The sequence below is a fragment of the Theropithecus gelada genome, chromosome 9, assembly GCF_003255815.1.
Source record: "Theropithecus gelada isolate Dixy chromosome 9, Tgel_1.0, whole genome shotgun sequence".
Classification (NCBI taxonomy): Eukaryota; Metazoa; Chordata; class Mammalia; order Primates; family Cercopithecidae; genus Theropithecus; species Theropithecus gelada.
In genome coordinates this window covers 64,615,225-64,639,154 of record NC_037677.1, presented here as the reverse complement: position 1 = coordinate 64,639,154, position 23,930 = coordinate 64,615,225, and the positions used below count along the sequence as shown (strand labels likewise).

General features: G+C 48.3%; 1 protein-coding gene across 9 annotated transcripts in view; it reads left to right on the top strand.

The window, feature by feature from the left end:
• HK1 (hexokinase 1) overlaps positions 1–23,930 on the top strand; it is a 130,910-nt gene that overhangs the window by 88,250 nt on the left and 18,730 nt on the right. For 8 of the 9 annotated variants that reach the window (XM_025395785.1, XM_025395782.1, XM_025395783.1 and 5 more), the window contains 7 exons: positions 3,895–4,014; positions 7,969–8,064; positions 8,670–8,769; positions 8,873–9,056; positions 16,966–17,121; positions 19,630–19,863; positions 23,161–23,465. In XM_025395785.1, coding sequence (XP_025251570.1) covers positions 3,895–4,014; positions 7,969–8,064; positions 8,670–8,769; positions 8,873–9,056; positions 16,966–17,121; positions 19,630–19,863; positions 23,161–23,465 — 1,195 coding nt within the window. The remainder of the gene's footprint in view (positions 1–3,894; positions 4,015–7,968; positions 8,065–8,669; positions 8,770–8,872; positions 9,057–16,965; positions 17,122–19,629; positions 19,864–23,160; positions 23,466–23,930) is intronic. The other variant, XM_025395790.1, reaches the window with a different exon arrangement.

The following is a 23,930-nucleotide window of genomic DNA, read 5'->3' as shown; positions in this document are numbered from 1 at the left end:
CACTAGAGCAGGTGAGCCACTTTATAGAAGGCCACCAAAGCTGGGTGCATCACTACTGGATGGCCCTGCCCAAGGGCTCCCCTGCTGCTCCTCTGTTACTGGGCTGCAGAGACTGGCCCATCCATCTGGCGCCTACACAAAGGCTGCCAGCTGGTAGGTCTCTTGACCATGTCCAGTTGGCTGCTGTGTTGCTCCTCCTTGCAGGTGGCTGGCAGCCCAGGGTTTGGCATCCTGCACTTTCTGTTTGGAACCCACACTGGCCTATCACTCTCTGTTTCCCATGGTCCTTGGGTTTAGCTACCTAAGCCTGGCGCATTCACCACTGAGACTCACCCTGTGCTGCAAACATTTCCTGTGTGTTTTGCAAACATTCCCTGTGTGTTTTGGCTTGACCTTTAGGAGCTAGGTTTGTTAATTAAGGGAGTACCCTCACCTTCTTACCACTGCCCCCTTCATCTCTCCCAGCCTCTGTCCCTATCGTCCTCTTTTCTCAGTCCTAGAATCACTTTATTTCCTACTGTCTCTGTTTCTTCCTCTGCTCCTTTTAAGCAGCCTGGAAAGAGGATGATGACGATAATGATGACAATGTAGTACCGTTATAGCAAATTCTTTTTTATTTTTATTTTTTAGTTTTTGAGACAGTTTCACTCTTGTTGCCCAGGCTGGAGTGTAGTGGCGAAATCTCGGCTCACCAACTTCCGCCTCCTGGGTTTAAGTGATTCTCCTGCCTCAGCCTCCCGAGTAGCTGGAGTTAGCATGCACCACCACACCTGGCTAATTTTGTATTTTTAGTAGAGATGGGGTTTCTCCATGTTGGTCACGCTGATCTCAAACTGCCTGTTCAGGTGTGAGCCACCGCACCCAGCCCAGAGCACTTTTAAGCTTTAATAAATTCAGAAGCACAAATGAAACATTCTTAAAATATCACTTACTTAGTTTTGGGACTTTTGAATAATAAATGTTTAAGTTTTTGTATTAGCCATCGTTTGCCGTATTTAATAAGAGTGACTAAGTATTTTTTTTTTTTTTTTTTTTTGAGACGGAGTCTCGCTGTGCTCCCAGGCTGGAGTGCAGTGGCGTGATCTCGGCTCACTGCAAGCTCCGTCTCCCGGGTTCACGCCATTCTCCCGCCTCAGCCTCCCAAGTAGCTGAGACTACAGGCGCCCGCCACCACGCCCGGCTAGTTTTTTGTATTTTTAGTAGAGACGGGGTTTCACCATGTTAGCCAGGATAGTCTCGATCTCCTGACCTCGTGATCCACCCACCTCGGCCTCCCAAAGTGCTGGGATTACAGGCTTGAGCCACCGCGCCCGGCCTGTGACTAAGTATTTTTATTTTAAATTATTAAAAAATTTTTTTTTTAAAGATGGGGACTTGCCAGGTTGCCCAGGCAGATCTCAAACTCCTGGACTCAAGCGATCCTCCCACTTCAGCCTCCCAAAGTGCTGGATTATAGACGTGAGCCACTGCGCCTGACCATAGTCTGTGTATTTTTCAAATAAAGAGTATGTTGTCAGGAAAGAAGAGAAAATAATGTTTTTTTAAGACACTAAAGCTTTGAGTTCAGAGTGGTTAGGTAACTTTTTTTCCTAGTTGATTGCAGACATAGCTTAGCCTAGGGTGGGTCGCTTCCTGCCTCTTTGGGCAGGCTTGTCACCCTGGATCACCAGCATTCCAGAAACAGCCTTTCTTTCTCAATGGAGCACTCTGGGGAGTTGTGTTTGGCGTAGATCCAGGAACTGGTGACAGGTCCCATTCAGGGGAATCCATTTCTGCAGGCTGAGTTCTCCCAGGCGCCTCCCTGCTTCTTCCAGAGGCAGCCTTCCCTCCACCCGGCCTTCTCTTCTGAGTCTGCAGGAGAGTCTGGAGCCTCCCAATGCAGATGGCCTGGGGCGTGAGGAGTAACTTAGTAATGAGTTTATATCAGTCTGCAATGTAGGTCGCAGGAAGCTTAGCCGGCTTCTCTGGGGAGGGTCATGTGTCAACTCAGCCTAAGATGCCAGCTGCTCTGAAGCCTGAGTAGTAGTGACTCAGGGATAGAAGGTCCTGCATTAAAATTGACCAGGTTTTCTTTTACTCTGGCAACAAAGTCCGACTTTAGAGCTGGCTAGTGGGGGAATCTGGGGAAAGATGGGAACAGCAGCAGTGACTTCTGGCCCCCTCACGAGGCCCTGCAAGTAAAGGCTTCAGGCAGATGACCTTGCCTGGGAGTTCGGGCTGGGGCCACTTCGTGTGACTATGGTTTGGCTCTTCCAAGACAGCCTTCTTCTGGGGTCCAAAAAGCTCTATGGCTGTGTCACTGCCATGTGTAAGGGAGGTCTAGTGTCATGAGAGTCATGCGAAAGAGACAAGGGGTTAGCTAGATTGTGGCATGGCTGCCAAAAGTGTGTGTGTGTGTGTGTGTGTATGTGTGTGTGTATATATATATATGCTCAGGTTGGATTACTAGAGGCAGAGAGATAAAGAAGGGAGGTTCTTAGTTCTACTAACCACTCCTCTGGTTAGAACACACAGAATATTATCTTCTGTTCTGGTTATATTTTGAGACAGGGTCTCACTCTGCTGCCCAGGCTGGAGTGCAGTGGTGTGATCATGGCTCACTGCAACCTTGACCTCCTGGGCTCAGGGGATCCTCTCACCTCAGCCTCCCAAGTAGTTAGGACTACAGGCAAGTGCCACCATGCCTGGCTAATTTTTAAGCTTTTTGTAGAGAGGAGGTCTCACTATGTTGCCCAGGCTGGTGTCAAACTCCTGGGCTCAAGTGATCTTCCTGCCTTGGCCTCCTAAAGTGTTGGGATTACAGACATAAGCCACCATGCCTGGCCCCGGTTATATTTTAGAGATCCAAAAAGATTACCTTAGAGGTGGTGAGCCTCTCCTCATGGGCAGTATTCATGTAGAAGCTAAGGAACCAGTGTTCCAGGCTCTTTCTAGCTGATTCCTAAGATATGTATGCACCTAATAAGTCATAGATAATGTTATAGTGCAGGCAAGCTTAGGTTACAATGCAGGAGATAAGTTGTGATATATTCATACCAAGGAATACTGTGTGGTAATGAGAATGAACAGTTGGCAAAGACACTCAACTCCGTGGATGACTGTCATCCACATAGTGTCGAGTGAAAGAACACAGATGTCAAAGAGCACACACGGTCTCATTTCCCTTTAGACACACCAGACAAACAGACAGATATAATTGAGGGTGATAGACGTCGGGGCAGCTGGCAGTTGCCCTTGGACTGGGTGGTAGCAGTAGTGACTGCAGGGGCAGAAGGGGGCATCTTACAGGTGTTTCTCCATCTTGTGTTTCTCCGTCTGGGTGCTGGTTACATGGATGGCTACAGCGAACTCCACACTTAGGATGTGTGTACTTTTTGGGGTATGCATAAGACACTTCGGTAAAAAGTAACATTATGATAGTCTGGATTGTTAAGTCACTCCAGTGGGCTAGAGGCTGTGGAATTGCCCTTGGAGTTTCTGAAATTTTCAGAGAGCATGGCTTCGGGTGGGGCGGGAAGGCCACTCCACCTGGGTGACTGAAGAGACCCGTGACCTGTGCGTTATGAAGGCATAGCTGGTTTTCTGTTATTTTTCCATTTTTCTCAGTGCCCAGATGTTGCATATTAGTGACCACTGAAAGGCCAGTTCTGTTTGAAGGCTTTGAATTGCTTCCTAAGAGCTGTACTTGCCCACAAGGCAGCTTTTGAAAAGTGACTCTTCTCTGCATTCACACACAGCATGGCTTTTCAGACAGGGCCACCAGGTCCCATGAGTACAAGCACTTTGGGTAGATGTATTCCTTTCTGTGTGTGTGGGAGGGAATGGTGTATATTTTTCTGTGAAATGCTAAGCCTGCTTTGGGGCCCCCTGACTGCTCTCTCATGTTTCCTTCAGCTTTTTGATCATGTTGCTGAGTGCCTGGGAGATTTCATGGAGAAAAGGAAGATCAAGGACAAGAAGTTACCTGTGGGATTCACATTTTCTTTTCCCTGCCAACAATCCAAAATAGATGAGGTAAGGATGTTCTGGGATTATTGGGCTCTGGAGATGCCCTGGATTGAAAAAGCTAACAAGCCCTTTTCTCCACAACTTTTCTCTGTTGCTGGCAGAGTGGTTTGCATGTCTGGTATTTTTAAAGAAATATTTGCAGAAGTTAGTGTGGTATCATGATATAGTGTTTACTTTTTCACTTACTTTAGTTATTTATGTATTTTTGGAGACAAATCATGGTATTTTTGGCCACCAGGTACACAGAAGCATTTATTAATCTTAAGCAAGCAAAGGAAAATAAAGTAAGTTTAATGGTGGTGGAGAGAGGCGGGAAAGCTCTTTGCCAGAATTGCATGGCGTGATGTTTACCTGGAAACTGCCCTGGTTATTGCAAATATGCTCAGAGCCCTGTCCCTCAGGTGCCAGGGCTGCCTCTCCATAGTGGAACTGGTCAGTGGCTCCAGCCCCAGAGATGACCTTGGTGACCTCCGAGGTGACTTGTACCCACCTTCCTGTTTGTCATCTATTTGTTTTTTTCATTCATTCATTCATTCATTCATTCAGCAAGGATGGACCCTGACCTACCATATGATAACACTGAACCTCAGCACTGCAGGAATACAAAATAAATACATGCAGCCTTGTTCTTTTTTTTACATGGAGAGATAGAAACACACACATACCACAAACACAAACCACCCATGACTAAACTTCTAATAATACGAATTCTGGGGTTGAGTGCAGTGGTTCATGCCTGTAATCCCAGCACTTTGGGAGGCTAAAGCAGAAGGATCACTTAAGCCCAGGAGTTCAACACCAGCCTGGGCAATCTGTACAAAAAGTTAGCTGTGTGTGTTGGCGTGTGCCTGTAGTCCCAGTGATATGGGAGAAGCTTGGGAGATTGAGGCTGCTGTGAGCCATGGTTGTGCCACTGCACTCCAGCCTGGGGGACAGAGTGAGACCTTGTCTTTTTTTTTTTTTTGAGACAGAGTCTCCCTGTCTTGCCCAGGCTGGAGTGCAATGGCACGATCTCGGCTCACTGCAACCTCCACCTCCCAGGTTCAAGCCATTCTACTGCCTCAGCCTCCTGAGTAGCTGGGATTACAGGTGTGCACCACCACGCCTGGCTAATTTTGGTATTTTTAATAGAGATGGGGGTTTCACCGTGTTGGTCAGGCTGGTCTTGAACTCCTGACCTCGTGATCCTCCCGCCTCAGCCTCCCAAAGTGCTGTGATGACAGACGTGAACCACCGTGCCCGGCCTGAGACCTTGTCTTAAAAACAAGAAAAAAAAAAAAAAAGAATTCTGATATTTAACTATTCAGGGCCCCTCTTGTTGCCCAGGCTGGGGTGCAATGGTGCAATCTCAGTTCACTGCAACCTCCGCCTCCTGGGTTCAAGCGATTTTCCTGCCTTAGCCCCCGTAGTAGCTGGGATTACAGGTGCCCACCACCATGACTGGCTAATTTTTGTATTTTTGGTAGATACGGGGTTTTGCCGTCTTGGCCAGGCTGGTCTCAAACTCCTGACCTTAGGTGATCCGCCCGCCTTGGCCCCTCAAAGTGCTGGGGTTACAGGCGTGAACTGCTGCACCCGGCCAGGCTCTGTTTTAATACTTCACCGGTAGCGCACATAATCTTCAAGCATCTCTATGAGTTAAGTGCTTATGATTCCTGCTTTACAGATGAGGAAACTGAGTCTCAGAGGGGCTAAGAACCTGTCCAAGGTCACCTAGCCAGGAAGATTCCGTGCTCGTAACTGGTCTACTTTGCTGCAAGATAGTAGCATTTGGGCTCAGGGCACCTTCCACACTTGCAAGGAGCACTCCTGGGTCCCTTTATGCCTTTAGGGTAAGCGCCCTTTCCTGGGCACTCCTTCCTGTGGCTGGAACCCTTACATCTGTATAATTTGTGGAATCAGCAAGAAGGGGCTTGAGAGCGCAGCAGACCAAGATGAGCACAGAGGTTTCCCCAGGGTCAGAGGGCTTATTAATGGCAGGTCTTGGACCAGGGTCCCAGGACCCACCTCCTATCCAGTGCTCCGCCCACCTCCAACATGTCTAAATGCCTCTGAGATGTTCTGTCTGACCTGTTATGCTTTCAGGAAGCTGTGGCCATATGTAGACTCTTGCTCTGGTTCTGGTACCTGAGAACACCCCTCCAAGGAGTTCAGAGCAGTTTGGCCTCCACCGTGTCCTTCCAAACCCTTTGGCAAGGCCTGTTGTCAGTACAAGCTTCCCTTGGCTTTTGAGAACTGAGACATGAGTCACTCCCGCTTCCCCTGTGAGAGGTGGGCCCGGGATGAAGAGACTTTGGTGGGCTGTGTTTCACCGTTGTTCACATGTGCTCTCTGCAGCTATTAACTGAGGGCCATCCCTGTGCTGGGCATGAGCTAGGCCCTGGGAGAGAATGGCCAGAGTGTGTTTATTTTGTATTCCTGCAGTGCTGAGGTTAAATGTTACCGTACAGTAGGTCTTATAACAGCAGATGCAGCCTGTTCCCCATGAAGGCACAGCCTTCCAGGGACAGAAGTGTTGCAGGAGGTGGGAGGGAATGACTTCATGGGCACGAGAGCCTGCAGGGTAGAGCAGACATGCCTGGGAGGGGGCGTTGTGAACAGAGAAGGAGCCAAAGGTTGGGGGCATCCCACCTGCCAGCCTTCACCCCCTCCGGAAAATGCTTCTTAGGCTGGGCCAGGGTACTTGCGGTGGTGCCAGTGGAGCACAGTCCCTAAATTTCCCATCCAGAGGCCTGTGCATATTACCCCTTAGGGCTGGCTGAGACCTTCAAGATAGTCCACTTCTAGATCAGCTCCCTGATTCTAGAGGAGCAGAGTGAACCTCAGAAGAGTGAAGGGAACTGCCCAGCAGGAAATGGGCAGAGAGTATGAAATAGGACCAGGTCTCCAGATTGGCTGCCCCACTTTTGTCCCATAACACCTGGTTCTCTGAGGCTTTAGAGGAAGAGGGCTGGTTGAGAGGAGGCAGACAGTGTCCAGGGCTTTTGCAGTTCCTGACTTAGTTGCTACTGAGCAAAGAGCCGCTAGTTCTCATCAAGGGCTGCCCTCCCCGGTGCATGCTCCAGTCTGTGTGGCTCCCACCATGAGCTGGGGCAGGGCCCATGTGCTCAGAATCCTATCCCTGAGCTGCCTCTGCAGGCCTGCAGGGCCTGGACCGCGAATCTTCCAAGCCTGCTGCATTTATAGTCACTTGTCCCATTCAGAGTAAAACAGCAAGTATAACAATTATTTTTCTGTTCTCATATCTTTTTAGTTTTTAGAAAACAAAAGCAATATGTAAAACTATCAAAGTAAGATAAAATTATGGAATGTTTATCATTGGATGTCTATCCTTGATGTTTCTCCGCTAATAGGCAAAGTGAAATAGGATCATACTGTGTAAATAGGGGAGTCACCACTTACAAATGGAGGTTAAGTCCCAAAGCTGGTGAAGAGGCACAAATCATGTATAGTCCACATCATTCCCTAAGTGTATGGGACCTGGTTCTTAAAAGCTCAGCAGCCAAGACTCATCTTAGCATTTTGTTTCTCTTTCCAGTTTGGCTCTGGCTTTCTTTTCCCAGGGCTGTGGAAGCCAGGGTCTGGTTGGGAAGTGGGGAAGGGGGCCAGGGATTTATCTTGCTCCTTTTTAAAATAGATCTGGCTGCGCAGTTGGCATCCAGTTAGATTGGCAAGCCATGTGGCATTACTGTCCCCACATCTTCTGGAGTGAGCTGGATATTGTGAGCAGATTTCTCCCCACCCTATCTTCGCCCCCAGAGAAGCCCATTGTGTGGATGATCCAGAGATAGAAAGGAGTCTGGGCTCCTCTGGACCCCTCCCCCAGCCCAGTGTGATCTGGGAGGAGCCACTTGGCCCCTATGGGCCTCTGCTTCATCCCTGACCTGGAGCAATGCCCAGGGCCTTGAGGCGCTGGAGGTCTTCCAGCCCTCATCCAGCCCCATCCGTTCTTCTTTGCAGGCCATCCTGATCACCTGGACAAAGCGATTTAAAGCAAGTGGAGTGGAAGGAGCAGATGTGGTCAAGCTGCTTAACAAAGCTATCAAAAAGCGAGGGGTAATTTCTCCTGGGCCCTCTGCCTCAGCCATGCAGGGGTGTGGGGAGTAGGGCTGCATTCTAAAGCAGACCAGTGCCCTTTCTGGGGGGCAGTAGTGTCAAAGCCTGAAGACCCAGGCAGGGGAGAGTTGAGGATCCCCAGTGTGGAATGGCGGGGATGGGGATGGTGCAAAGCCCAGCTCTTGGAGGTGCTGCCTGAAGGACCCAGGCCTGGAACAGGGGGTTGCCTCCTGACAGGAGTGCTGGGCTATTCAGGGAGTGGGTGTCACAGATGCAGCCTGCTGTACTCAGAACAAGGGCAGAGGAGCCCGCCTTATCCGGGACGTGGACCTCCTGCGGAGGTTTGCAGAGGAATGTAGCTCCAAGAGTAAAATCCTCACTACCCAAAGACTCTTAAGCTAGGTAATTAAGGGAACTATGAGGTTTTCATAATTTAATCACCATGCTGTGATCTAGTTAATTTGAGTACCAGCTGTAATGAAACCAGCACCACTCACAAAAGCAGGGGTTCTGAAAACGGGAGCACTCCTGCCAAGCACTGTTAAGGTGTGTGATCTCTGCTTCCATGTATGAGTGGACAGTGACACCCCATTATCTGTCCCCAGGACTATGATGCTAACATCGTAGCTGTGGTGAATGACACAGTGGGCACCATGATGACCTGTGGCTATGACGACCAGCAGTGTGAAGTCGGCCTGATCATCGGTAACGTATCCCCTTTGCCCATCCATTTTTTCAGCCCATCTTTCCAGGTGGCTCTGCACCCTCCTCGTCGTGTGGTCATAGCTTCTGATCTTGTCCTGCCCAGGTACTGGCACCAATGCTTGCTACATGGAGGAACTGAGGCACATTGATCTGGTGGAAGGAGATGAGGGGAGGATGTGTATCAACACAGAATGGGGAGCCTTTGGAGATGATGGATCATTAGAAGACATCCGGACAGAGTTTGACCGGGAGATTGACCGGGGATCCCTCAACCCTGGAAAACAGCTGTGAGTCCTTAACTTTTGCTTCTAACCACATATGTGACTTAGGGGACATTTAATGAAAGATTTGGGATGGGAGATGAAAAGGGCATAAAGCCAAGTGATCACAAACAGAAAAGCCTGTTACATTTTTTTTTTTTTTTTGAGGCGGAGTCTTGCTCTGCCTTGCAATCTCAGCTTACTGCAACCTCCACCTCCCGGGTTCAAGCGATTCTCCTGCTTTAGCCTCTAAGTAGCTGGGATTATAGGCATACACCACCACGTCTAGCTAATTTTTTGTATTTTTACTAGAGACGAGTTTCACCATGTTGGCCAGGCTGGCCTCAAACTCCTGACATCAAGTGATCCGCCTGCCTCAGCCTCCCAAAGTGCTGAGATTACAGGCGTGAGCCTCCATGCCCAGCCTAAAGCCCATCAAAATTTGCATTATTTGTTGCTCCTTGTTTGGTGAGATGCACAGCTGTAGAGTCTGTAACTGAAAAGCACTTTTAAAATAATCTTCTCTTTGTTTAATTACACTGTGATTGTGTCCTTGTAAAACATCATGACAATGAAAAGCACAGAAATGAACCCATCCAATGGGGAATGGGGCCAGAGTTGAGCAGATGCTGGTGGTCAGGGGAGGAGATCAAGAGGTGAATGGGAGCCCAGGAGCTCAGTAGCCCCTGAAAAAAAAAAGTCCTCAAATTATCCCCTGTTGCACAAAAATTAAATAATTATGAATGGTTCAAAAATGCTCCCTCAACAAAGCACAGAAACATTAGTGTAAATGTGAGGCTTAAAAAATTTCTCTGTGCTGTAGTCACGAGTGTGCTGTTTATGGTAAGAGAGGCCACATGGTGTGTGGGGCATCTAAGGGAGATGAGTGTCTGTTCATTCATCACATATTTATTGAGCACTTACTATGTGCTGAGCTCTGTGCTAGGCTCTGAGAATCCAAAACAGCACCTTCCCTCCCAAGATTTACAATCTAGATGGGGAGGTAGGCCAGACATGCAAATATCTGTTGTGCAGAGGAGTCGGGGTAAGAAGAGTATAAGTCATACAGACATTAGGGAGAACGGAGAAGCAACCTTCTTCAATGTCAAGCATGAGTAGACACATCAGAGTTGATAAAGAACATCAGACTTACAGGCAGGTTGTTTTTGGCTGTGGAAAGCTCCTGGCTACAGAGGTAAGAGTGATATTATTCAGGTTAGAGCGGGTTTTGCTTTCTCTGAGCCACATATTTCCTGAAGTGCCTGCTCACATTTGTCTGTGATGCTGCCATGCGACTAGCTCTCTCTGATCTACCCAGCTTCCTAGCAGCTTTATCCCAGAGTTGGATGCTGTCAGCCTACAGGGAGATGTTCACTGACTCTGTAGACCTAATAGCCCTTATCCTGATGCTAGAGAGAAACAGGAGTTTACTACCCATGTTGAAACGCATCACCCAAAAGATCTCAATACTGCAAGCTGGACAGTTGGCCTTTCCACCTGAATTAATGGATTTTCATCAATGGCAAGCTCCCCGCCACTGGAGGTGGCAGCAGCGAATAAACTAGGTTTCTCAGTGAGGGAATTCCCAAGTTCTTACACCCAGAGTTGAGCATCTCCGTTGCAGGCTGAGACTGTGGCACCAGCTTGGTGACAAGGGACCCCAGTTCCAAAGCTCTGACAAAGGTTTTTTTTACCACGCACACCCACCCCCACCCTGCCCAGTCCATTGACCTGACCCCACTGCCATCAAGTTATTACTGTGCCTATTTGTATGTTTCACTGAAAAGCCCTGAATATGCTTGATGGCAGTGCTGCCTCAGGCACCTCTGGGGGTATTCTGTGACACATGGCACGTATACCCTATTGCATCTCTAAAGTTCTCAAATCTCCACATTCCCAAGCGCATGTGACCCCAAAGGGTTTCAGATAAGAGGTTATGTACTTGTAGTTACTATCAGTCACTTAATGAGAAGTCTCTTTTCTTAGAAGTGCAGGTGGGGCATGCCACTTGTGGTAACTGAACAGGTAATGCCCAGGCCCTTATTCTTGGCCTGAGTTTGGGAACCCTGCATGGCTTGGGTGTAAACTTGGATCTCTCTGCTGTTCATTGATGCATTTCTGAATTTTTCAAAGAGATGAACTGTATTCCAAGGCTAAACTATAAACTGTGTTTACGGTTGGCTTGCAATAAATATTTTTGGGATGGATGGATGGATGGATGGGTGGTTGATGATGGATGAGAGATGAGTGGGTGGCTAAATGGGGGTACAGATGAGAAAGTGAAAGTTTGGGTCAAAGTCTCTTTTCTAGAATATGTTTCTCAGTTGTATTAGTCCGTTTTCACACTGCCGTTAAAGACATACCTGTGACTGGGTAATTTACAAAAGAAAGAGGTTCAATGAACTTACAGTTCCACGTAGCTGGGGAAGCCTCACAGTTGTGGAGCCAGTCATGTCTTACATGGAGGACAGCAGGCATAGAGAACTTGTGCAGGGGAACTCCTCTTTTAAAACCATCCGATCTCGTGAGACTTTTTCACTATCACTAGAACAGCATGGGAAAGACTTGCTTCCATGTTCAGTTATCTCCCACCGGGTCCCTCCCACTACAGCGTGGGAATTCAAGGTGAGATTTGGGTGGGGACACTGCCAAACCATATCACCAGTTTACTGCGTACTGTAGGTCAGGTCTCATTGAGAACAATTCCAAGGAAATGACAAATTCCCAAGTTGCGTCACATATTCTTGGAAATAGGCTGTAAGTTAGAGTTTTTTGCCTGAGCAAATTTTTGCTGTGCCCCCAGGCTTCTATCTAAATCTCTGGATCTTCCCTATGTCTTTTTTACATAGAATGCCTAGTTCTTGAAAGTCATTTTATCCTCTTTGTGGCAGGGCAAGATGTTTCCTCCATTTGCCTGATGGGAAAATTACGACCCTAGAATAGGACAGAGGTGGCCCAAGACTCATTGTTGAGGTGTGGTCTGGTGTAGGTTTGGGGATTTTTGCCCTGTTTGACAGTTTGAGGTTTTCAGAGTGAGCTTCCAGAATCTCTTCTCATTGGTAATAAGAGGTTTGTTATAAAGAGGCATTTTTTATCATTTATGGAGAAAAACCATCAGGGAGGATTTAGGGAAGTGATTTTTCATCTCTGAGTACACATTAGAGGTACATAGGGGCCTTTAAAAAAAATACTGATGTCCAGGCATCCTCTCACCAGTGACTCAGTCCGCCTGGGTTGCCCAGTCCTCAGTAATGTAAAAGCTCCCTGGGCAATTCCAATTTTTAACCAGGGTTTCTTTTTTTTTTTTTGAGACAGATTCTTGCTTTGTCACCCAGACTGGAGTGCAATGATGCAATCTCAGCTCACTGCAACCTTTGCCTCTCGGGTTCTAAGTGATTCTCCTGCCTCAGCCTACCGAGTAGCTGGGATTACAGGCATGCGCCACCACATCCAGCTAATTTTGTATTTTTATAGAGATGGGGTTTCACCATGTTAAACAAACTGGTCTCGAACTCCTGACCTCAGGTGATCCACCCACCTCGGCCTCCCAAAGTTCTGGGATTACAGACGTGAGCCACCGCGCCCGGCCATTAACCAGGTTTTAAAACCTCAGTGTGTTAGATTTGTGCAAAGGCTCTCAGTGCCCAAGTGGGCTCTAGGCTACCAATAGCTGCTCATTCCATTTGCTTTGATTGAAGTTAGCATTTAACTGAGTACCTACTGTATACAGTGGACAGGGAGGACATTGTCATCATAGCTCTGTGGCTCCTGCCTTCATTGGTGGTTATTGCATTTGGGAGGCAGCAGAGGAACCTGCTTTGAGTATTCAGGCCCCACCTTGCCCCAGAGTCAGAAGGTCTGTTTCTAAAAGGGATCAGTCTTTTGGCTTCCTTCCTCTCGCCCTTATATTCCAGGCCTTTGATATTCTTGCCACATGCTTGTCTTATACTATGGAGTTAGCCCCACCTTTTATTTCACTTTTAATTCTCCTTCCCCTTTTGTTTCCTTGAGCTTTTTTTTTTTTTTTTTCCTGAGGGTATCGCTCTGTTGCCCAGGCTGGAGTGCAGTGGTGTGATCTTGGCTTATTGTAGCCTTGAACTCCCAGGCTTAGGTGATCCTCCTGCCTCAGCCTCCTGACTAGCTGGGACCACAGGCAGCAGTACCATGCCTGGCTAATTTAACATTTTTTTTTTTTTCTTTTTTTGAGATGGAGTCTCTCTCTGTCGCCCAGGCTGGAGTGCAGTGGCCCGATCTCAGCTCACTGCAAGTTCCATCTCCCAGGTTTACACCATTCTCCTGCCTCAGCCTCCCGAGTAGCTGGAACTACAGGCACCCGCCACCTTGCCCGGCTAGTTTTTTGTATTTTTTAGTAGAGACAGGGTTTCACCGTGTTAGCCAGGATGGTCTCGATCTCCTGACCTCATGATATGCCCGTCTCGGCTTCCCAAAGTGCTGGGATTACAGGCTTGAGCCACTGCACCCGGCTTAATTTTAAAATTTTTTGTAGAGACTGAATCTCCCTATGTTGCCCAGCTGGTCTCGAACTTCTGGGCTCAGGCAATCCTCCTGCCTCAGCCTCCCAAAGTGCTGGCATTATATTATAGGTGTGAGCTACTGCACCTGGCCTGCTTGGACTTCTTGCTCTTCTGCTCTTGCTCTGTGCTGTGTCTGGAGTCTCTGGGATCTTGAATCCTTTTTCCCTGTGATTCCTTATCACATCCTTCAAACTGCAGAGCACCCACCCCACACAGCAATACAGCAACAGCAGTGACTGCAACAGCAAATGCTGGTGGTTGGTGGTCGGGAGAGCTCTTTGGCCTGGATGGTGGTTGAGTAACTGCGCGCCTTCAAGTCAGCACCCAGATGCCTTTTCTTTTTGTGGTTCTGCTGCTCCATGGAATCTCTCGGCAGCTCCCATCCTGGTTTGCTTGGCCATGGGCCTCTGTCTCTTTTCTTTCCTTGGGCTTCTAGTTGAAGCAGACCCAGGGTGCTGAGGGCTCCTCATTGGTGTGCAGGTCCTTGCCCATGACTCCTCGTGGTTGATGATGCTTCCCTCCCCCATCTCAGCCTTGCCTGGGCCCGCCGGCAGGCAGAGTGGTTGGAACCCTGCCGCGCTGCCTCTCACTGCCTATCTGTGGTCGTAGGTGTCTGACTGCCGAGATATCTGGGCATTACCTGTTCAGTTATCACAGGTGGCATGCCCTGAGAGGCAGATCATGACTTGCTGGATTTCATTAATTTCACTTGAGCAGATGGGAAGCAGCCTGTTGGAACAGGAGCCGGTCTCCATGAGCCTTGGTTTGAACAGAGAGAAGCTCGTGAGAGGTGCTATTTGCTTGTTCTGCTGCTCTAACAGGGCCTTTAGGGACTGGGAAAGGACAGACCATGGCCATGGGCCTCCCTCTAGAAAAGGGGGTATCACTATCCATGTATGTAATAGGCCGTGTAAAAAAGGGAGCAGATAGTTCTGGGCATCTTTAGAAGGCAGAGTGAAAAGCAGCAGGTAGAGGGTGCCCGGAGGCTGATGTTAGCCCATCCTAAGGGGAATGCCCTTTCTCTCGTCACACTGCCAAACAGGGAAGGCTGCCTAGGGAGGAGAACAGGCAGACAGGCTGGGGTAGGGGTGGTCCTAGGTGGCTGCTAGCATGATAGTGACAGCTAACATTGAATGACACTGTCCATGAGACAGGCAGAAATGCACAGTGGTTAGGAGTACAACCTCTGGTGTTAGATCTGACTGGATTCAAAATGTGGATTTGCCACTTGTTAGCCCTGTCCATGGGTAAGTTATATAACCTTTCTGTGCCTCTGTTTCCTCATCTGTGAAATGGGGATAATTTTTTTTTTTTTTTTTTTGAGACAGAGTCTCGCTCTGTCGCCCAGGCTGGAGTGCAGTGGCGCGATCTCGGCTCACTGCAAGCTCCGCCTCCCGGGTTCACGCCATTCTCCTGCCTCAGCCTCCCGAGTAGCTGGGACTACAGGCGCCCACAACCGCGCCCGGCTAATTTTTTGTATTTTTAGTAGAGACGGGGTTTCACCGTGGTCTCGATCTCCTGACCTTGTGATCCACCCGCCTCGGCCTCCCAAAGTGCTGGGATTACAGGCGTGAGCCACCGCGCCCGGCCGGGGATAATTCTTATGTCTCCCTCCTAGGGTTGTAACGAAGATGAAATAAATTAATACAGGTAAAGTGCTGGGAAAAGTGTCAGACACATAGGAAGGGCCACAGGCACTCATTATTTAGCCAGATATTGTCAGATAGTGACCTATATTAACCCATATCCTCCGTATCCTCCATATAACCTTACAGGAAGGCAGTTAGTATCTCCATTGCACAGGTGGGGAGGCCAAGGTGAGTAGCTCAGTAGTGGCTCTGCCAGGGCTCCACCAGCGCTGTTCCACCCCTGTTCAGGGCTACACAGAGGCTGTTCCCACAGGAGCCTGGGGCGGCACCAGACTCAGAAGGGCACTCTCCTGCCAGGGATCCTCTGCCTGGCCGCAGCCAGGTGGTCCTGTCTGGTTCTGTCAGGAGAAGGAACAATGAGGACTGTGTTTTTAAGGAGGCTCTGTGCCCTGTGCTGATGGTTGAGGGCCGGGTGCTCAGGTCTCGGCAGCATCCTTGGCTCCTGGGTGGCTCTGGTTGGAACAGATTGTTTTGCTGTGTCACAGCCAGCTGTGGGTGTGCCAGCTGGGCTCCCGCAGAGGAGCGGCGGGCTGCTCTGATGTGCGCCCACCTCTTCAATCTGCCCTGCTTAGGGGTTCCTTCTGGCCCCTGGCCAGCCAGGATGCGGGGGCTGAATCTGGCTCACGTATGGCATCGAGCCCTAGTTCTTGCCAGCTCTTGGCTGGGCCTTCAGCAATGCGTGTTGGCTTCTGTCTGTACACCTGGCCGCCTCTCCCCTGCAGCATTGGGCTCATTCTGTGATTGGCTGGTGCTTGAACGGGGCTGGAGCAGTGGGGTGAGCCAATTGGCTGTCAGTACTCAGAGACCAGCCCTGGAGTTTAGGGTAACATCAGTGGGGGAGGAGTGAGTTCCTCAAAGCAAATTCTTGATCCTTTTGGCCGGAGAAGGAGAAAATCATGCCAGGGAGGTGCCTAACAAATGTCCTGACAGCGGCCCCAAGGGGAGTGGCTGCCTTTCCCTCAGAGAAGCTGTTTAGCCTTTCTGAGCTGGGAAATGGGGACAATACTTCCTCGTCACCTCCTATCCACAGGGCTTGGGGTCTCCCATAGGAGTAGAGGTGAAAGGTCTTTGAAAAGTATAGCATACAAGCCGGGTGCTGTAGCTTGCGTCTGGTAGGGTCACTTGAGCCCGTGAGTTCGAAACCAGCCTAGGCAGCATAAGGAGACTCCCCCTCTACAAAAAATTTTAAAAATTATCTGGGCGTGGTGGTCTAGCTACTCAGGAGGCTGAGGTGGGAGGATGGCTTGAGCCTAGCAGGTTGAGGCTGCAAAGTCAAGATTATGCCACCTGCACTCTAGCCTGGGCACAGAGTGAGACCCTGTCTCAAAAAATAAATAAGTAAATACACACATACATACATACATAAAGATAAAAAATAAAAAGTATAGCATACAGTTTAGGAGGAGATTAAAATATTTTGCACATTTCTATCTGGGGCCTTCTTGACATCTGCAATCTAAATCCGAACGCTCCCCGTGCCTTCAGGCAGCCTTCCCTGCCCGCTCCTGCCTATGGTGTTCTCCTAGTCACAGGCATGGGGTCTGGATACTCCTGCCTTCTCTAGAGTCGTCTTGGCTTCCGATCCCTCTCCCTCTGCTGTTCAGTCACGCAAGAGCATGGTCTTGCCTGCCGTGAGGCTGGGGGCTGGTGAGGGGTGAGTTGGGGCTTCCCATTCCTTTTGTGTCTGTCCCAGCCCTCGTGTGTGGGGCGCAGAGGAAGGCTGACAAGTGCCGGTTTGCCTTTCTCCCGCAGGTTTGAGAAGATGGTCAGTGGCATGTACTTGGGAGAGCTGGTTCGACTGATCCTGGTCAAGATGGCCAAGGAGGGCCTCTTGTTTGAAGGGCGGATCACCCCGGAGCTGCTCACCAGAGGGAAGTTTAACACCAGTGATGTGTCAGCCATTGAAAAGTAGGTACCGTCCCCTCAAGGCTTTCTTGGGGTGTTGGGGCAGAGAAGAGCAATTGGTCCCCTGTTACTTCTTGAGTCCAAGTTTGGTGGCTTTTCCTTCAAGAGTATCATGGCTTTCTGGGTCCGTGTCCCCTCAGTCTTATCTGACCCGTCCTGGGCCAGACTCCCTGCAGGCACTTGTCACGGTTCATTAAAGAATGACATAGTTAGCCTCAAGTGCACAGGTGATTTTCCTGTCTAGCTACAAGAGCAGCTTCCTCTCCTACCCCCATCAGCCCGTCACCCCCACCCTCCACGCACACTCAGGGTAAGATTAACGTCCGGGAAGCAGACGATTCAAGCAAGGAGCAAGGAGCTGGTGAAGCCTGGAGCCTGGGTTTTTGCAATTGCACCTTTTGGAATTGGACCTTCTCCAGACCTTCTCCAGACTGTGTTGAGGGCACTAAGGGCACCTTAGTAACCTCAAGGTGTTAATTAGGTGCTTCCTGAAAAAAGACTTCCTTGACCAATAGGATTGGGAATACGGCACATTTATTTTCCATTTTACAATGTTATGGTAAAATAAATACAGACTTACAGTAAAACAGAATGAGAAGTATAAAGTATAAAAAGAATACAGATTTATAGTATCATCAACACATTAAAGAAAACCCAGTTTGCTTTGACTGACTTGTCATTTCCCAGACTTCTTTTGTGCTTGAAACCACCCCTTCCCTGCCACTCACAAATTCTTTCAGGGGAAACCTGTTAACAGCCAGAAATGTGCCCTGGCATGCAAGTTGAGAAACACTGGTTAACAGATGAGACAGGACAGTTAGAAGGAAAGACAGAGCCAGCCAGCAACTAACTGCAGCCCCTTGACATCACACAAGAAACCCGGGATTCTTTGTCTTAACTGTAACTCACAGGCCTTCATGCAGAGAGGGAAGCAGGTGACCCCGATCCCGGTGGCAGTCTGATGTAGTCTGGTGCCTCCAAGTCTAAAGCACTCTTGTCTTGTTGCTGGCCTCCGTGTGCAGAAGGCTGTACTCCTGGTTAAGGAGACTCCTTGTAGCCATGTGAGGCCACCTGGATAAAGATAAGGCTAGCTTTGCTGCCATCTTTGGTGCAAGGAATGCTATTTTATCTCTGCACAAAGTGGTCATTCCCATTGCTCCCTGTGTGGTCCTAGAAATTTGGATGGAGCCAGTGCTTCATAGCTCTGGCTCCTGGGAGAAGATTTGCATTAGCTCTCTTCGAGGTTAGAGAAGGCAGCTGCTGGAATAGGAAAGGGGTTTATCTGGACCAACTCTTCTGCCATACCCATGTGCTGGAGTTTGTTTGATGATTACTCTCCTTCAGGAACAGTAGGTGCAAAGCCCCGATAATCAGGGAGCCTTGCTCCTGAGTTTCTAGCCGTCTCTTTTCATGAGTCTCCTGGTCAGTGGCTGGGAAGAAAGGGGAGCAGAAGACTCGTGGATTGTCTTGAAAGTCACTGGCCAAGTCAGGAAATGCATTCCTTCCTCTTGGCCTGTTTCTGATATTGACCCAGCTAGCTCAAGGAAGCATGTATATTATAATAAAGGCTATCTCAAACAAACAAACAAAAACTATATAAAACATCCTGCAAGAGCAGATGTTAGAGGCATTCTCTAAAATCAGGAGCAAGACAGTATCGCCAGTTTCTATTTTGGCATTGTACTGGAGTCTTAGCCAGTGGGGTTTTTCTTTTTTTTTTTTTTTAAAGAAAAGGTGAGAGATAAAGGTGTGAGAATCAAAAAAGAAGTAAAACTGCCATTATTTGCAAATGGTAAAAGTCTATATGGAATACCCCCAAAATACCTACAGACAAATGAGTAGAATGATGGAAGAGGTTAAAAAGATGTCTGGAGATAAGATACAGAAATCAGTTATATTTCTATCAGCAATAATAAAAATATGTACATATTTTAAAATACTTTTTAAAGAATAATTTTAGATTTACAGGAAAGCTGCAAAGATAGAGTGTATATGTGTTTGTGTGTGTGTGTGTATATACATGTATGTATACATATATATTTTAAAGACACCATTTACAGTAATAACAAAACTATAAAGTACTTCGGAATGAATCCAACAAAAGATACACAAAACACATATACAGAAAATTACAATTTGGCTGAGAGACATCAAGGAAGGATGTGTAAGCATCCAGGGCAACTCACAGACCTGGAGAGTGGGAGGTTCTCCCGAGCCTCCTGAGCCCTAGGTGGTGGCAGCCATTTCTCCACTTGTTCAGAGGCCACATCGTTTTGCCTCTCCACTTCTCTTCATGGTTCTGGCTTGGCGTAATGCAGGCTGGTACAGTTTTTCCGATTACTACCTGGCATTTCTTATGGAGGAGAACCCTTCCTGGGCCTTTCTCAGGCATTTGACTGTCTTCATCCCATACCACACACAGGCTTTCCCTTTCTAGCTCCTTCGAGCCTCAGTGCTTTGCACTGCCTCGTGTGGTCCTCAGTGCATCAGTATTGGCCTCTAACTTCACAGGAATAAGGAAGGCCTCCACAATGCCAAAGAAATCCTGACCCGCCTGGGAGTGGAGCCGTCCGATGATGACTGTGTCTCGGTCCAGCACGTTTGCACCATTGTCTCGTTTCGCTCAGCCAACCTGGTGGCTGCTACACTGGGCGCCATCTTGAACCGCCTGCGTGATAACAAGGGCACACCCAGGCTGCGGACCACGGTTGGTGTCGACGGATCTCTTTACAAGACGCACCCACAGTGAGTCTGCCCTTTGCTCTCATTGGCACTCTGTGCCCATTGTGGGTGGGGACCTTCTCCAGAAATCAGACTTTTGAACCCAGTGAACATTTTTCGGCAGACAAGACAATGGTGGTCAGGGGCTGTGGCTCATGCCTGTAATCTCAGCACTTTGAGAGGCCGAGGCAGGAGGAAGGAGTTTGAGAACAGCCTGGGCAACATAGTAAGACCTCATCTCTACAAAAAATAAAAAATAAATAAATAAATAACATGCCTACTTCTGGGCAGTAAGGTCAGTGTTGCCCATTTGGGAAGGATCGCCCTTAGCCGATCCTTGCTGGTATTGTTTCTGCACTCCGTTGTTACCTTGCCCTGTCAAAAGTCGAGATGGAGATTTCTGTAGCTGTTGGTCCCACTGGGTGGAATGTGTCTGTCTCTCGTCCGCATTTCGTCAGGAGGACCTTGGGTCAGAGGTGTGGTACCCACATTCTTGTTTCAGAAGCTGCTGTTAAAACCCCCCAAACCCTCAGACTTTACTTTTTTAAATGGGCAGCTTGTCTGTGGTTGGCCTCTGAGAGCTGGAGCTGTAGGAGCTGTAAGGTGACCCCACTGGCGAGGGGGTGCTTTGTTCCCCACGCAGCCTTCTGGTCTGTCAGTAGCCCCAGCCAGTCCTCATACTGTCTCACCTTAGTTTCAGAAGCCACGTTGTCCTGTGAGAACGTGGCTTGTACTTTTTTAAAAGGCTAAAGGTAAATTCTAAGTCATTATCTAATAAGTTTTAATGATAGCCTGTGACATGATTTTTTTGCACAGGACCTCAGAATTGTTTCCCACTGTACATATAAATATAATGTGCATGTGAAGTACTCACATCAATACTGCACCTTCACACCCAGCTCTGGTGATGGCTCAAAGAATGTCAACTTAAATTGAAATAGTCCTGGCCTGGCATGGCAACTCACACCTGTAATCCCAGCACTTTGGGAGGCTAAGGCAGGTGGATTGCTTGAGCCCAGGAGTTCGAGACCAGCCTGGGCAATGTGGTGAAACCCTGTCTCTACAAAAAAAATCATACAAATTATTAGCTGGGTGTCAGCTATAGGTGTGCCTATAATCCCAGTTACTTGGAAAGCTGAAGTGGTAGGATCGCTTGAGCATGGGGGTGTGGAGGTTGCAGTGACCTGAGATTGTGCCTCTGCACTCCAGCCTGGGGGACAGAGCGAGATCCTGTCTCAAAAGAAAAAAAAAAAAAAAAAAGAGAGAGAAATAGTTTTGTGTTGCTGAGGCGAAAGGGTTTGAGCCAAGTTAGAGGATGTTATTTGCCAAGGATGTAATTGTATTTTTAAAATATTTTTAAAGTATTTGCAAAATTCTTGATAATGAAACTTTTATTAGCCATTTCTTTCTTTCTTTTTTCTTTGTAATTTCTTGGCTAATTTTTTGAACAAGAAAGCCTAGGGATTTGCAGCATCACATTAGAATTTTTTTAGATTGTAGTAAAATACACATAACATGAAATATATCATCTTAACTTTTTTTTCTTTTTGGAGGCAGGGTCTTGCCCTATTGCCCCGGCTGGAATGGAGTGGAGTGGTGTGCTCTCAGCTCACTGCAACCTTAGCCTCCCAGGTTCAAGCAGTTCTCCTGCCTCAGCCATGCCACTGCACCGGGCTAATTTTTTGTATGTGTTTTTTTAGTAGTGATGAAGTTTCGTCATGCTGGCCAGGCTGGTCTTGAACTCCTGACCTCAAGTGATCCTCGGCCTCCCAAAGTGCTGGCTTAGACATAAACCATTGTGCCCGGCCCACCTTAACCATGAAGGGTACAGTTCAGTGGTATTAAGTACATTCATACTCTTGTGCAGTAATCCCTATGAGCCAGAACTCTTCTCATCACAGTTTAAAAAATAGCTTTGATTAAATGTTTCTCATTTCAGAAGTAATATTTACTCAGTATAGAAACTTTAACTAGTTCAAAAAGTTATGAAGAAAATAGAAATCATCCTTAATTCCACCCCTTGGAGTTGACTGCTGTTAATATTTTGGGGGAACTGTTTTGCCAGCCTTCTCTATTGACTGCAGACCGCAGACAGAGATAGAACTGAGGAAGTTCTATCTCACTGCTGTCCCAAAGCTCTCTTCTAGACACTGAGAAATCTCCAGACTTTTATGTGGTGAGGGAAAGAGCCAAGTGAAAAAAAGTGATTATTTATTGAACCCTTCCTCAGCAGCAGTTACTAATCTGAGCTTTTTAACGAGCTCAGTTAGTTCCCTGCACATCACTGACACCCAGATACTGAGACCCTCATTACTTCAGGGTCAGCTGCTCAAGGTCACCTGAGGTGGAGTGGGTGGAGTTCGCCCTTGTTTTCCCATCTGACTTTTTTTCTTTTTTTTTTTTTTGAGACAGAGTCTCGCTCTGTTGCCCTGGCTGAAGTGTAGTGGTGTGCTCTCAGCTCACTGCAACCTCCGCCTCCCAGGGTCAAGCGATTCTCTTGCCTCAGACTCCTGAGTAGCTGGAATTACAGGCATCTGTCACCATGCCCAGCTAATTTTTGTATTTTTAGTAGAGACAGGGTTTCACCATGTTGGCCAGGCTGGTCTTGAACTCCTGACCTCAGGTGATCCACCTGCCTTGGCCTCCCAAAGTGCTGGGATTACAGGCATGAGCCATTGCTCTTGGCCCCATCTGATTTTTGAACATCGTGCTCTTGACCACTGTGCTGTATTATCTTCTTCACAGTGGAGGGCAAAATGTTTTTAGACCTGGAATTTTTGTGTGTGATACTCATGTAATAATGAGAATCTTCTCTTTTTATGTGTGATTATGAACGATTTCATTTTTCCTTTTTACCTCTCTGCATTTGCTAACTTTTCTACAGTGGATATATATGAGTTGTGTGATGAAACAAGCAGGTGCAGAAAATGGAATTAGGCTGGGCACAGTGGCCCATGCCTGCAATCCCAGCACTTGGGAAGCTGAGGCAGGTGAATAGCTTGAACCCAGAAGTTTGAGACCAGCCTGGGCAACATGGCGAAATCCTGTTTCTACTAAAAATACAAAAAAAAATAGCCAGGCGTGGCTCCAGCTACTAGGGAGGCTGAGGTGGGAGGATCACCTGAACCTGGGAAGTTGAGGCAGCAGTGAGCTGTGATTGTGCCACTGCATTCCAGCCTGGGCGACAGAGCAAGACCCTGTCTCAAAAAAAAAAAGTGGGGGGGGAAAAAGAGTTAAAGAGTGGAGAAAGAAAGGGTGGCCAGAGGTCCCCAGTGGATGCTCAGTCCAGCTGTTGTGGCATGTCCCCCCCGCCCCCACAAGGTATTCCCGGCGTTTCCACAAGACTCTGAGGCGCTTGGTGCCGGACTCCGATGTGCGCTTCCTCCTCTCGGAGAGTGGCAGCGGCAAGGGGGCTGCCATGGTGACAGCGGTGGCCTACCGCTTGGCCGAGCAGCACCGGCAAATAGAGGAGACCCTGGCTCATTTCCACCTCACCAAGGACATGCTGCTGGAGGTGAAGAAGAGGATGCGGGCCGAGATGGAGCTGGGGCTGAGGAAGCAGACGCACAACAATGCCGTGGTTAAGATGCTGCCCTCCTTCGTCCGGAGTACCCCTGACGGGACCGGTGAGGGCCTGCTAGGGGCTGACATGCCTGTCCTGCTCCTGCCAGGGACTGAGCCACAGTGGGGGAGGTTGAATTCACCAGTGGATGCCTTTGCACTGGTGATGCATGATTTTGCCAGAGCTAGAAACTTCCTCATACCTGTTTTCCATTTTTATTAACTGATTTGTCATATGTGTGAGTTGGGGCAGTTAAATTTTCCTGGTCAGACCTCCCAGGCAAGTGCTATCTACCTCTAAAACTACAGCCCTGCTCAGAGTAGTGCTCTGAGCTGGGCAAGGTGGCACACGCCTGTCATCCAGCTACTCAAGAGGCTGAGGTGGGAGGACTGCTTGAACCCAGGAGTTCAAGACCAGTCTGGGCAACATAGCAAGACCCTGTCTCAAAAAGTATTAAATGAATAAAAAAGAAGTGTTCTTAAAAGCTGGGCAAATCCCACAGCACTGATTAGGTTTTCCCAAAGCCAAG